Here is a 12,328-nt window from a genome sequence, read left to right as displayed (position 1 = left end):
TAAGAAAAATCCTGTTTGACGTTCATACATTTCATATAAAATACAGACGAACTTGATTAATTGCATAAGATTTTGGCCGAAAAAAAATTCCCTTTAATTAAACGGTAAAATAATGGATAAGTGCATGGAAATTCTTTCCAAATTCCATGCTCACTTATAACCAAGTTCAAATGTAATTTGAAATGCAATATCAAACAAATCAGCTACATCATAGCAGCTGCTTTTGATGCGGAATGTTTAATGATTTCATAATCATTGAAATATACATTGAAAGGTTGCAAATGGAAATGAGAATAGACGGCAATTTTAATGTTCACCAACGCACTAGTCGGTTTCGTTCAGATGTAAAAATAGAAAGTGTACAATTTACACCAAATATATAAATAAATTTGTTTTTTGATTTGTAAATAATGTTGCAGATTTTTTATTTAAATAAAATATACGAAGGAAAACAATAACACTGACGAAAGAAGTGAAAGCTCTGAAGTTAAAAGTAAAATTCGTTGATTGCTATCAGGAAAGATTTTCAGAGAACAGTCAGCATGAAATTAGAAAAGTATTTAAATGCTAACAAATTAGCAGTTGCAATGCCTAGTTTTAGCTGACAACTGCAGCTGTGGACAATTGATCACTTGTTGATTTTTCCATTGTATTACAATCGCCTTTAGTTAATCATCAGAATATTTTCTGACAAACGGAAAAGCATCTAATGCATAAATCTCATTTAATTGCTAGCTGAAACGAAATTTATCTGATGAACTCAGATAAATAAGTGTAAAACATTTTGAAAGCAGAAAGGAAGCGATGGACAGCACGAAGCAGAAGAGCAGTTAAAGCTGCTTCAAATTCACTCTGCAGTGGACATCACGTTCTTCGATGTTAGCATTCGTGCGCCATTTGTGTGTGATTAATTTTATTCTGTCAACATCAACAAAAGTCATTGGTACCACAAGGAATATCAGAAGTTGATCTTCGATTGTAGATAAAATATAAAATGAAAACTGAATAATGTTGCAAAATGGTTATTTAAAATGAAATTCAAAACTGTCTAATTTATTTTCATTTTTGGTGTTGCGTTTGCGTTCAGTGCTTTGCATTCCAGAGTTATTCGAATCATTTTCTATTCTGTTCCTTGTTATGGCTGATGTCCCTGAGTTACATCTTGTACCAAATCGTTGCGGGATTTGGTCCAATTCGATGGTATGGTAGGCAGGATATACAAATTAAAACGTGCCGGCAAACATAAATATTGGAGGTGTTCAAAAGTATGCGCTGAATGTATAGCATGTGTTCCTGGTTTATTTATTAACAATTACTTTATTTTGGTATAGGATAAAGAAGGCTGCGGGGGTGCAGTGTGGACAGATTTAGAAGTTCCGGCTGGAATCGATCGAAAAGATCACGTTGAAACCTACCGGGTAGATGAGCACCTGGCCTATACAGACTGATGGCAACCGCAAAAACCTGGGGTACGTATGGTACATTCAAGATTGTACCTCAGTGATATGAATAGCATTTTACCATCCATGTTATTATGGCGAGTAAGCTGGTGCCAGTAGGCTGTTGCTATGTACGGTTAAAGATATTGGCAAATAATAGTTTATTTTTCAAGCTTTAATAAACAAAGCGACTGTCCTTAGCGTCAATCTGTATCCACAAACAATAATTTGTAATTTTGAAATCGCCCTGATACCACTTTGTTAATGTCGTTCACTGATATGTTGTTTACTATTGTTGTTGTTAGTGCTGTTGGCTAGTGAAAAATAAAAATCACTATTTAACTTATTTTTTATATTGTTTTTTCTGAATTATGACTATCGCATTTGATATAACGTCACTTTGATACAATAAAATATAGAATAATGATAAAAATTATTTTCGGGAATGTTGATGATGAAAAAGTATAAACTTCACCACCAATAATATATTTAAATAAACAAAATTTCAATGAATGACGAAACTTCAAACATACAATAAAATTTTGGAATAATATTTCCATTTTTTATGTTACGTCGCTATTATTAAAGTTACGTAATCCTAAATGGAATATTTGAACCAATGAAATGAAAAAATATTAGAGCTACCGAAGAGTTTGAATCAATGAGCAATTAGACAAGGAAAACCAATACGACAAAGACTTGACGGCCCAATAAAATAGCGTGGACAAAGACCAATAAGAGAAAAGTGAGACCAAGTAAGAATACCCCGCTAATGTATAACGCACACTAGATTACACACACAGAAAACGCACACACAGAGAGACAATGCACACTGAGAGAACGCGGGAACACACCTACGCACACACACTGGTGACGTGAAAACTACTGAACCTACTGTAATATGTTCCTGCGCGTTCTTTTTGTAGATATTTTTGATTGCATTGAATCACAATACACTACACTTACTGTCTGTTGTTTGATTGCTACTATGCCATCAGGAGAGCGCGAACCAGAAAGAAAGGGAAACCCGCCGGTCAATACCGGCCCGTCGCTGAATAGCGACAAACGCGCCAATAACACGGTGGAGGAAGGGTTTTGTCTCTCTAGGTAAAAGTTTTCAGTGCTCATGTCCTATTGGTTGGCGAAAAATTGAGTTTTCATTGGATTGTCCGGTGGATGAGCACACGGCCTACAGAATGGAAAAAAGGCCGCTTTAAAAAAGCGGAGTGCGGAAGAAGCGAAGACCATCCCGTAAATTTATGATGAAGAAGCCGCAGCCGCCTCCGCTGAGCTATCAACATCCGGCCAGTTTCCATTTTTTGAGAAGTCAGGAGTGCAATGTATAAATAACGGGTGAAACGCTTTCCCAGACTTCCCATAGATCGTCGAGACTAAACCACCAGCTCCTTTCAAGAAATCCTGCTGCTGGTTCCATTAGACAAATAAGTAATAGGTACGCTGAAAAGCAACGACGGCTTATGATGTATACGGGTGAATGCATCAGCGGCAGGCGTACAATGGAGCAGTCTCTTGAAGCTTTAATGTACCTCATGCCAGAGCCGATTTAATGCCGCCTTCCAAGTGGTGGTTTTTTATTATATTTTGTGTATTATATGTTATTATCTGTTATTTGCCGTTGTTCATTATTCACGTTATTCTCTCTGATTTACTATTGATATTATTGTTTCTGAGCATTGAAAAGCAAATTTCATTTAGAAAAATTGACTTCAAAAAATAACGAATGACTACCATTTCATTTGGCTACCATAACAATGAAACATAAAGAATTTTTTTTAATCATAATACAAATACTAATCACTAAAAGTGCAAAGTATAAAAGTGAATATTTAAAAAGAAAAAAAAGCTAAGAACAATGAAAAAATTCCACTGTCAAATTGACGATGTCACGAATCAAGCACTAAAAGAGGTCAAAGGTTACGTAATGAATTGTTATGTAACTAAACATTTGGACCAATGAAATGAAAAAAATTGTAGCTAATCAAAGCAGAACAATTTTAATCAATAAAAAGTTTAGGCGATAGAACCAATGTTATTACGCCATAACTATGCAATGAGAAATGATCCAATGAAAACTCAATTTTTCGCCAATCAACAGAACATGAGCACTGAAAATTTTACCTAGAGAGACTATCCAGTGGAGGAAGTGAACGAGCCTGCTCGAGGGAGCGACTCGTTACGCAGTGAAAAAAGATGAAAATATAGACGGCAATGTGTCTGATACGTCTGATAAGCCAAATGAGGGGCTGAGCCATTCAGAAGCCTATTCTTCAAATTCGGCTTGGAGTGGATGAAGCAGCAGAAAGAATGCTACTCAGCTTATAGCACTGAGAAATACCCGCGATATCGCTGCACAGAAATAGCTGTCTTCGTTAAAACAGGAACTTATTACGGTCGTGTAGAGTCGTTTTGGACACATCGACTAGATATTAAGGAACCTCGTTGAATGATCTTGTAACGGACGCAGGCCGACGTCTAACAACTGTATTTGTCTAGACGACGAAGTGGAAGAAGAACAATAAAGGTGCCGTAAACAGATGGATACTTGAAGATCAGTAAAGAATTACGGTAGTACGGTTGTTGACAGCGAGCGAGCAAGTGTGGATGCTAGTTGTCGGAATTTACGGTGGTGGATCGGTGGCGGTCCTTGTTCGTATTTGTCAATCAATACTGTACTCTTTATCTGCCTTGTGAATGCGAGAATTTTACCGAGAAAGCTTGAACTGGGAAAAAAGGGCAGCAGTGCAAACGGAGAATATGATCGCGCGGACGAACCCGCCGCTCGACACCGCCCCGTCGTCGCCTAGTTTTGACTGTGATAATAGTCCAGTTGGGGTGATAAACGAGCCCTCCTGAAAGAGCGGATCGTTACAATCTCTTGGCAGCAGGACCGTCCTTACAGAATCAAATTCTTCACTTCCTGATACGATTCTGACAAGTCAAGATCAGAATCCATGCGGATACCTCCAAAATGTTCCTCCAAGTCCGGCTAGACACTGAAGATAAAGACGTAAGTAGATTTTTATGGATAAATTTAGAACAAGATAAAAAGCAGAGAAATTTAGAACAGAATACGGTTTAACTAAGAAGAAGTCTAGCGATAACTGATTGAATCGAAGAGTTTTCCTGTGAAAACAAACAAAATTGACTCGTTTTCAATGTACAGAGTTGATACTGTATTAGTGAACGAGAATTGAACGTTAAGTCAACGAAACCGATTTGATTAATATCAGCGTGAGCGAAAACGTTGATGTTGGAACGCTTATTTGTGAAAAGAAAAATAGTAGAAAGTTTGGGACTCAGTGGTTCCAAGGAACACGTCACCACTGTCTGTGCATTGAATCTGAGTCGCAATCATCGGCAACTGATGGGAGTAGAATTATCTCTGAAAAAAATCATGATAGATGAAGAACCGTATGTCATGAACGCATTGTGCGTTTCACACATATGTGAGAAAGCACCCGCAAATCCGTCATTAGAAGAATACGAACATTTGAAGGGACTGAGATTGGTAGATCAGTTCCTCGAGGAGAAATAGAAATCGATCTGCAGATCAGGAGACTGTGATGTTGCTTTGAACAAAACTATAAGAGTGGACGAGCTAAAACCAACAGCAATGAAGACGAAATTTGGATGGGTTATCTGCGGAAAGAACAGCTTTCAGAATCAAGCGCATATCTTGCAATGTCAAGTGAACGAAGATTGCAAGTCATAAAAAAGTTTTGGGAAGTGGAACAATGGGGATCGAAGTACGAAATGAATTCAAAGTGAACATCTTGAAACGATTTAAATACGAAGTGAGGCTTGACAAAGAGCGATACGTCATGAAGCTTCAGTGGAAAACGTCAAAAGTGCAGCTACCGAAAAATTACGTGCAAGCAGAACAACGATTGCAGCAGTTTGAAATGAAACTCAGGTATAACTACGACGGAGTAAAAAAGAATATGACGAAGTAATTAAGACGTGTATGGAAAAAGGATGGATTGAAGAAAAGAAGGAGATGGATGGTATACCACGAAAAACATGGTATATACCACACCACGCCGTTTATCGTGACGACTAAACGTCAACGAGATGCAGATTGTGTTTGGCGCCTCAGCTAGATATCACGCAACCTCATTGAATGATTTCTTGATATCCTGATACTATTACGACAATTCAAGATAGGAATCCAGGCGGATATCTCGAAGATGTTCCTCCAAATCCGGCAAGACACTGAAGATAATGACGTAAGTAGATTTTTGTGAAGAAATTTAGAACAGGATAAAAAAGCTGAGAAATTCAGAACAGATTATGGTTTAACAAAGAAGAAGTCCGCGATAGCTGATTGAATCGAAGAGTTTTTCTGTAGAAACAAGCAGAATTGAACGTTTAGTCGACGAAGCCGATTTGATTCGTATCAGCGTGAATGAAAACGTTGATCCGAAGCGGAGAATATTCTGAAAGTAAAGGAATATGAGCGGGCTACCTCCTCTGAATTCGTCTGCCATAATTAGGGATAAGGAAATATAATGGAGATCCACGCCCATTTTCATGTCACGAGTTTCCGATGATTGGAATGATAGGCTGCGATTTCTGGATGAGTTCGACACGTCGATTCATACCAACAAAAGTCTTTCAACGATCGAAAAATTTAGCTATTTGAGATCACTACTTATCGAAAGCGCAGTCACTGAAATCGAAGGACTACCACTGAATGTAGCGAACTGTGAAGCGGCAATGACAATTTTGTCTGACAGTTTTGGAAGAAAACAAATCATCATCGAAGAACACATTAAGCAGTTGCCAAATTTTCCGACTGTTACTAACCAGTGGGGCTTGAACCGTCTACGTCAATGAGCAAATCAATTGCTAGTTCATTTTCGTGGTCTTGAAGCACTGCAAACACCAGCGGAAGGTAATGAAGCCTTCTTGATGCTGATGATATTACCACGTATGCTACGATAATTAAAGTGGAGAAAGGTATGGATCCTTTGATTCTTCAGCGAGGGGTGACTCAGAGATCCAAATGCCATTGATGGAAAAGAAGTTACACTCGGGGAAAAAATACACCACGGCTGCACTACATGCTTTGATCAAACAGGCATGCATATTGTGCAAACGGAATCATCAAATTTGGAACTGTCCCAATGATGAGTGTTCATGAAAAACAGATTATTGCTCGAAGACGGGGATTGTGTTTTGCATGATTGATGAGAAGTCACCGGACGTTGGACTGCGAATCGATAAGGAGTTGTACAAAGCCACGTTGCACGGAACATCATCATGCATTACTACATCCTGAGCGGGAGAACACGGACAAAGAACCAGCAGATTACGATCACCTTCCAGCAACTACAGTAGATGGAAAAATTCAGGTCGGATAGACTCTGACCAGCGAAATACGAACCGCATTGTTGCAGATCGCCCACGCGAGGCTGCACGGTCCAAGCGGGAACAACATGATAGTGGGCTGCTTATTGGACAGCGACTTCTATCGCTCATTTGTGAAGAAAAGCGTTGCGGATGCTCTCAATTTAGAAGGTCCGATCGAAAGAATATTCGTCGAATCGTTCTGCGGAAACTACAAGAAATATAAGAAGGCACAGCATGTAAAGTTATGGGTCAGCTCCCTGGATGGAAAAGACAAGGAAAAACAGTTGGTATAACCACTATGTTTACTGATCTGTCAAAAACCAAAATTTGTCCGTAATGTTCATGGATTCAAATATGTGATACCCAGTTTGCTGAAATTTTCCGGTTTGAATTAAATTACCAGAATAAAGATATTAGTTGAAAACTGAAGCGAATACATAATTTTGAATTAACGAAAAATAAGCCCCAACTGCTAATGTATTGAAGCATTTTGCAAGATGTTTTCCAAATAAAAGTATAATTTTATGTTTCAAAAGTAAAACTATTTATTTTATAATTATTATTTATTTCGCTTTAATTTGATTAAAAATATTTATTTACAGTATTATATCAGTGGAAACATTTACAAGAAAATAACATTTCATACAAATATGATTCTAAATTTACAATTATTCACTGATACTGATGTGACATGAAAACACGTTAATATAGCAGAAAGAAAGTTATGGACGAGTAAAATAATTCAAATTTACGCGGTTACTAAAATCTAAACATGAAATTGGCGGCAATATATTTGGCATTAACTGCCATTCTCCATTTGCTTTTATTTCTTCTAAGCCGACAACAGAAGCATATGGATAATGAATACCCATTTTGCTAAGTTCATAATTGGACAAATTAGTAGCAGATTTTTTCATCAAACTTCGACCAATGGCATCAATCGTTGGTGCATGAACGACGAACAACAAATTGCACTTTGTTTTTCCATGCAAACTCACAATGTAGTTAACCACTGTATTGACTCGTTTGTAATATTCTTCAATAGTTTCACTATGAAACTTATCTTTCAATGTTTGCGCCATCATGTATGGAATGTAATTTGGTTGTATTTCATATCCTTCACTGACCAACTGATCAGTATTAAGAAAATTCAAATTTGCATTTTCATACCAACCCAAATATTCAAACAGACCTGCTTCGATGCAAATTTTTGTATTTGAACCAGCAAACGACTTCAATATTCCATGGGCACTTTGAATGCTACGCAAAGCTGGACTACAGTAGACCATGTCAAATCCAATTCCACTCAGTTTCATACCTCGTCCAATCATTTGTGATGTCGCATAACCAATTTCAGTAATCGGTGGATCATTGTAAAAATCTTTCCATCCATTTTCTCGTTTCACTGCTCTTAATGGCATATTCAAATCATATGGTCTATACGCTCCTAAATCTGTGAAACCAAGACGCAACCAACCTGGGAAAACGCGATCCATTCGTTCTCCATGGCGGACTAAAAAAATTCTTCTCCCGGTCAATTCCACTGTTTCTTTATTTTCTTGTACCTTGTCTCCTTTTACCTCACTTTGTCCTTCTGGCAAAGCGTTTATCGGTTGTGGTTCATTTGCCATTGCTCAATATGCACAACACGAGCTACGTCAAGCAAGCAGAGAATACTAACCTTATTCTGTTTCTCGTTCAACTTGTCCATAATGTTTTGTTTAAATTTAACAATTTAATGTAAAACTTTTAAAGTATATTAAAATATTATTGTTTTAGTTTTAAAGTTTCTGCTTAAACTTCTTCAATTTTAAACTACTTTAGCCAGCAGCAAATGAACAACAGTCATAATATTCAGTTAGCAACAGATCACATATTCTGTTCTAGAATGAGCATGCATTTTTGCATGGCCTCTTTCGCTGATTAGTTGAAAATAGTTTTAAAATGATTCGATCACATGCCCATTTTTTTCGCCTCCATGAGTCAGGATATGATTAACTGATACAATTAAACTTGGTTATAACGATGTTTCGGTTATTGCGATAGAAATTTTATTTTTTGGTTGGTTCGGCTTTGTCGTATACATGAAAAATACCTTTTACATCGTTCTTAAAACTTGGATATAACAATAGAAATCAATAACAATTGTGAGCGTTCGTAAGCTGCAGTAGTAATGAATGACGTTGCACAACTGTGGCTACGTTACTGCCGGCGCAGAGCAGTAGCGCTTTGTGCACTTGATGCATCACTCTGTATTGCTAAGAGGAAGGCATCGTCCGTGAACGAAAAGGTTGCTGTCACCAATGCATTGAACGATGGTACGAAAAATGCTTCAGTTTGCGAGCAGTTTGGCTTATCACAGTCGTAAGTCTCTTCAATTTGGAAAAATCCAAGCGCTATTTTAGATGCACATGAAAATGGCATCACATCTACGAAAAGATTTCGATTGTGTAAGAAAACCGACATTGATGAATCACTGTTGGAATGGTTTCAAGAGCAGAGTCAAATTGGAACCCCAATCAGTGGGCCAATTTCAAAAATTATAGCTGAGCAATTTGCTACAATGCTTGGTTATACTGATTTTACATGCACCACTGGATGGCTTGACCGGTCAAACGCTGGGCATTACATTTGCAGTGGGCGACTGTGTGGCGTTCATACATTTCATATAAAATACAGTCGAACTTGATTAAATGCACATTGGATAAGTGCATAAGATTTTGGTCGAAAAAAATTCCCTGTAGTTAAACGATAAAATAATGGATAAGTGCATGGAAATTTTTTCGAAATTTCATGCTCACTTAACCAAGTTCAAATGTAATTTGAAATGCAACATCAAACAGATCAGCTACAACAAAGACGCTGCTTTTGATGCGGAATGTTTAAATATTTCGTTATCATTGAAATATACATTGAAAGGTTGCAAATGGAAATGAGAATAGATGGCAATTTAAGTGTTCACCAACGCACTAGTCGGTTTTGTTCAGATGTTGAAATAGAAAGTTTACAATTTACACCAAATATATAAATAAATTTGTTTTTTTTATTTGTAAATAATATTGCAGATTTTAAATTTTTTATTTAAATAAAATATACGAAGGAAAACAATAACTCTGGTGAACAGGAGCAAAAGAAACATTGGAAAGATTAAAGATAAAATTCGTTTGCAAACCAGAAAAATTTTCAGAGAACAGGCAGGAAAATCAGAAAAGTATTTCGATGCTAACAAAAATTAGCAGTTGCCATTACTAGTTTTAAATCAAAATTGCAAGTTTGGACAATTCATCACTTGTTGAAATTTGCATTGTATTGAAATCGCCTTTATCTGATGAACTCGGATAAATAAAAGTAAAACACTTTGAAAGCAGAAATGAAGCGATGGACAGCACGAAGCAGAATAGCAGTTAAAGCTGCTTAAAATTCACTCTGCAGTGGACATCACGTTCTTTGATGTTAGCATTCATGCGCCATTTGTGTGTGATTAATTTTATTCTGTCAGTATCAACAAAAGGTATTGGTGCCACAAGGAATATCAGAAGTTGATCTTCGATTGTAGATAAAATGAGAAATGAAAACCAAATGTTGCAATATGGTTGTTTAAAATGAAATTCAAAACCGTCAAATTTATTTTCGTTTGCTGTTGCCTTTGCGATCAGCGCTTTGCGTTCCTGAGTAGTTCAAATCGTTTTCCATTCTGTATCGAATGGCTGATGTCCATGACTAACATGTTGTACCAAATCGTTGCGGTGGCACGTCCCTTGTGTATGAAGGCAGGGCATATAAATTAAAACGTGCCGGCAGACAGAAATATTGGAGATGCTCGAAAGTATGTGCTAAATGTACAGTGTGTTTCTTTAGTTATTTATTAAGGGTTAGTTTATTTTTGTATAGGATAAAAAAGGCTGCGGTGGTGCCATATGAACCAACCTTGATGTGACAACGGTTATCAAGCGGAATGATCACATCGAAAGCTGCCCGGTGGATGAGCACTTGGCATACAAAATAGAAAAGAAAACGCTTTTGAAAAAGCGAAGCGCGGAAGAAACGAAAACAATCCCGGCCATCTATGATGAGGAAGCTTTCGCCGCGTCTGCCCAGACATCCACATGTGGCCACTTTCCACTCTTTAAACAGGTAAAGTCCACGATGTACAGCCACCGGGCAAAGCGATACCGAAAACTGCCCTGTCATCGTCGGGACCTGCAAATCCCGGTCCCGTTCAAGACAATGAAGGCCGGTGAATATTTTTTTTATTGTAGCAGAGTGCATCGAGGCATATACTGGTATTGGCTACGGGTTACAACATTAAACAGCTGGCAGCCATGCGAACCTGGTGCATGGATGGTACTTTCAAGGTTGTACCACAGTGGTATCAACAACTGTTTACTATCCATGCTTTTGTGGCGGGTAAGCTGGTGCCAGCAATCTACTGTTTATGTACGGGTAAAGATATTGGAACATACGGATTTATATTTCAAGCTTTAATAAACAAAGCGGCAGTCCTCGGGGTCAATCTCAATTCACAAACAATAATTTGTGATTTTGAAACAGCCCTGATACCTGCGATTCAGGGCTACTTCCTGAATACGCGGGTACAGGGCAGGAGTGTATATAATGTAAATATCAGAACCAATAACCACTTAGAAGGTTGGCTCACGCGGCTCAACAGAAAAGCGGCTGAAAGTCATAACGGATTGTTATGAACTGCTCCAGATCCTGACAGCAGAACAGGGTGTGATGGACACCCTGATTCGACAGGTGATTTAAGACTGGTACTTAAGACGGGTAAACAGGGTTTATATGAAAAGCAACAACGGGTTTCCCAATATACGGGTGAATACACCAACGGTAGTCGTACCCTGGCGCAGTTCCTTGAAGCATTAATGTATACAACGCCGGAGCCGATTTAATGCCGCCTTCCAAGTGGTGGATTGTATTTTATTGTGTTGTGTTGTGTTGTGTTGTATTGTATTGTATTGTATTATTTAGTTTCTTGCTTTTTCGTTGTTTCCACTTTGTTAATGCCATTCACTGTTTTTTATTGTTGTTGTTGTTGTTGGCTGTTCTTTACTGTTGTTGCTGCTGCTGTTGGCTAGTGAAAAATAAAAATCACTATTTAACTTATTTTTTGTATTGTTTTCTCTGAATTATTACTATCGCATTTGATATAACGTCACTTTGGTACAATAAATATAGAATAATGATAAAAATTATTTTCGGGAATGCTGATCATGAAAAAGTGTAAACTTCACCACAAATAATATATTTAAATAAACAAAATTTCAATGAATGACAAAACCTCAAACAAACAATAAAATTTTGGAATAATAAAATTTCCATTATTGATGTTGCGTCACTACTATTAAAGTTACGTAATCCTAAATGGAATATTTGAACCAATGAAATGAAAAAATATTACAGCTAATCACAAGGGAAAGATTTGAATCAATGAGCAATTAGACAAAGAAAACCAATAAGACAACGACTTGACGGCCCAATAAAATAGCGCAATAAAC

General features: G+C 37.4%; 8 protein-coding genes across 8 annotated transcripts; 6 read left to right on the top strand and 2 right to left on the bottom strand.

Annotated features, from left to right (window-relative positions):
* The first annotated feature begins 4,707 nt into the window (after window positions 1–4,707).
* On the top strand, window positions 4,708–5,172 carry Tsp_04678 (conserved hypothetical protein). The gene is made up of 2 exons (XM_003369207.1): window positions 4,708–4,976; window positions 5,010–5,172. Exons 1-2 carry the CDS (start codon window positions 4,708–4,710, stop codon window positions 5,170–5,172), a joined length of 432 nt encoding a protein of 143 aa, XP_003369255.1.
* A 22-nt stretch (window positions 5,173–5,194) lies between these two features.
* Window positions 5,195–5,560, top strand: Tsp_04677 (conserved hypothetical protein). Its single transcript, XM_003369206.1, has 2 exons — window positions 5,195–5,373; window positions 5,419–5,560. Exons 1-2 carry the CDS (start codon window positions 5,195–5,197, stop codon window positions 5,558–5,560), a joined length of 321 nt encoding a protein of 106 aa, XP_003369254.1.
* Window positions 5,561–5,990: 430 nt separating this feature from the next.
* On the top strand, window positions 5,991–6,603 carry Tsp_04676 (conserved hypothetical protein). Its single transcript, XM_003369205.1, has 3 exons — window positions 5,991–6,288; window positions 6,313–6,390; window positions 6,443–6,603. Exons 1-3 carry the CDS (start codon window positions 5,991–5,993, stop codon window positions 6,601–6,603), a joined length of 537 nt encoding a protein of 178 aa, XP_003369253.1.
* Window positions 6,604–6,649: 46 nt separating this feature from the next.
* Window positions 6,650–7,105, top strand: Tsp_04675 (conserved hypothetical protein). The gene is made up of 2 exons (XM_003369204.1): window positions 6,650–6,796; window positions 6,860–7,105. Exons 1-2 carry the CDS (start codon window positions 6,650–6,652, stop codon window positions 7,103–7,105), a joined length of 393 nt encoding a protein of 130 aa, XP_003369252.1.
* Window positions 7,106–7,534: 429 nt separating this feature from the next.
* Tsp_04674 (putative ubiquitin associated and SH3 domain-containing protein B) lies at window positions 7,535–8,443 on the bottom strand. Its single transcript, XM_003369203.1, has 3 exons — window positions 8,398–8,443; window positions 7,617–8,325; window positions 7,535–7,571 (listed from the first exon to the last, which is right to left on the bottom strand). Exons 1-3 carry the CDS (start codon window positions 8,441–8,443, stop codon window positions 7,535–7,537), a joined length of 792 nt encoding a protein of 263 aa, XP_003369251.1.
* Window positions 8,444–8,985: 542 nt separating this feature from the next.
* Window positions 8,986–9,501, top strand: Tsp_04673 (tigger transposable element-derived protein 4). Its single transcript, XM_003369202.1, has 2 exons — window positions 8,986–9,130; window positions 9,218–9,501. Exons 1-2 carry the CDS (start codon window positions 8,986–8,988, stop codon window positions 9,499–9,501), a joined length of 429 nt encoding a protein of 142 aa, XP_003369250.1.
* A 1,031-nt stretch (window positions 9,502–10,532) lies between these two features.
* Tsp_04672 (conserved hypothetical protein) lies at window positions 10,533–11,081 on the bottom strand. Its single transcript, XM_003369201.1, has 2 exons — window positions 10,740–11,081; window positions 10,533–10,664 (listed from the first exon to the last, which is right to left on the bottom strand). Exons 1-2 carry the CDS (start codon window positions 11,079–11,081, stop codon window positions 10,533–10,535), a joined length of 474 nt encoding a protein of 157 aa, XP_003369249.1.
* A 53-nt stretch (window positions 11,082–11,134) lies between these two features.
* Window positions 11,135–11,722, top strand: Tsp_04671 (conserved hypothetical protein). Its single transcript, XM_003369200.1, has 2 exons — window positions 11,135–11,459; window positions 11,526–11,722. Exons 1-2 carry the CDS (start codon window positions 11,135–11,137, stop codon window positions 11,720–11,722), a joined length of 522 nt encoding a protein of 173 aa, XP_003369248.1.
* The last annotated feature ends 606 nt before the right edge of the window (window positions 11,723–12,328 follow it).

Source organism: Trichinella spiralis (genome assembly GCF_000181795.1).
Source record: "Trichinella spiralis strain ISS 195 chromosome Unknown Scfld1557, whole genome shotgun sequence".
NCBI classification, from domain to species: Eukaryota; Metazoa; Nematoda; class Enoplea; order Trichinellida; family Trichinellidae; genus Trichinella; species Trichinella spiralis.
This window is presented reverse-complemented; position numbering and strand designations above follow the sequence as displayed.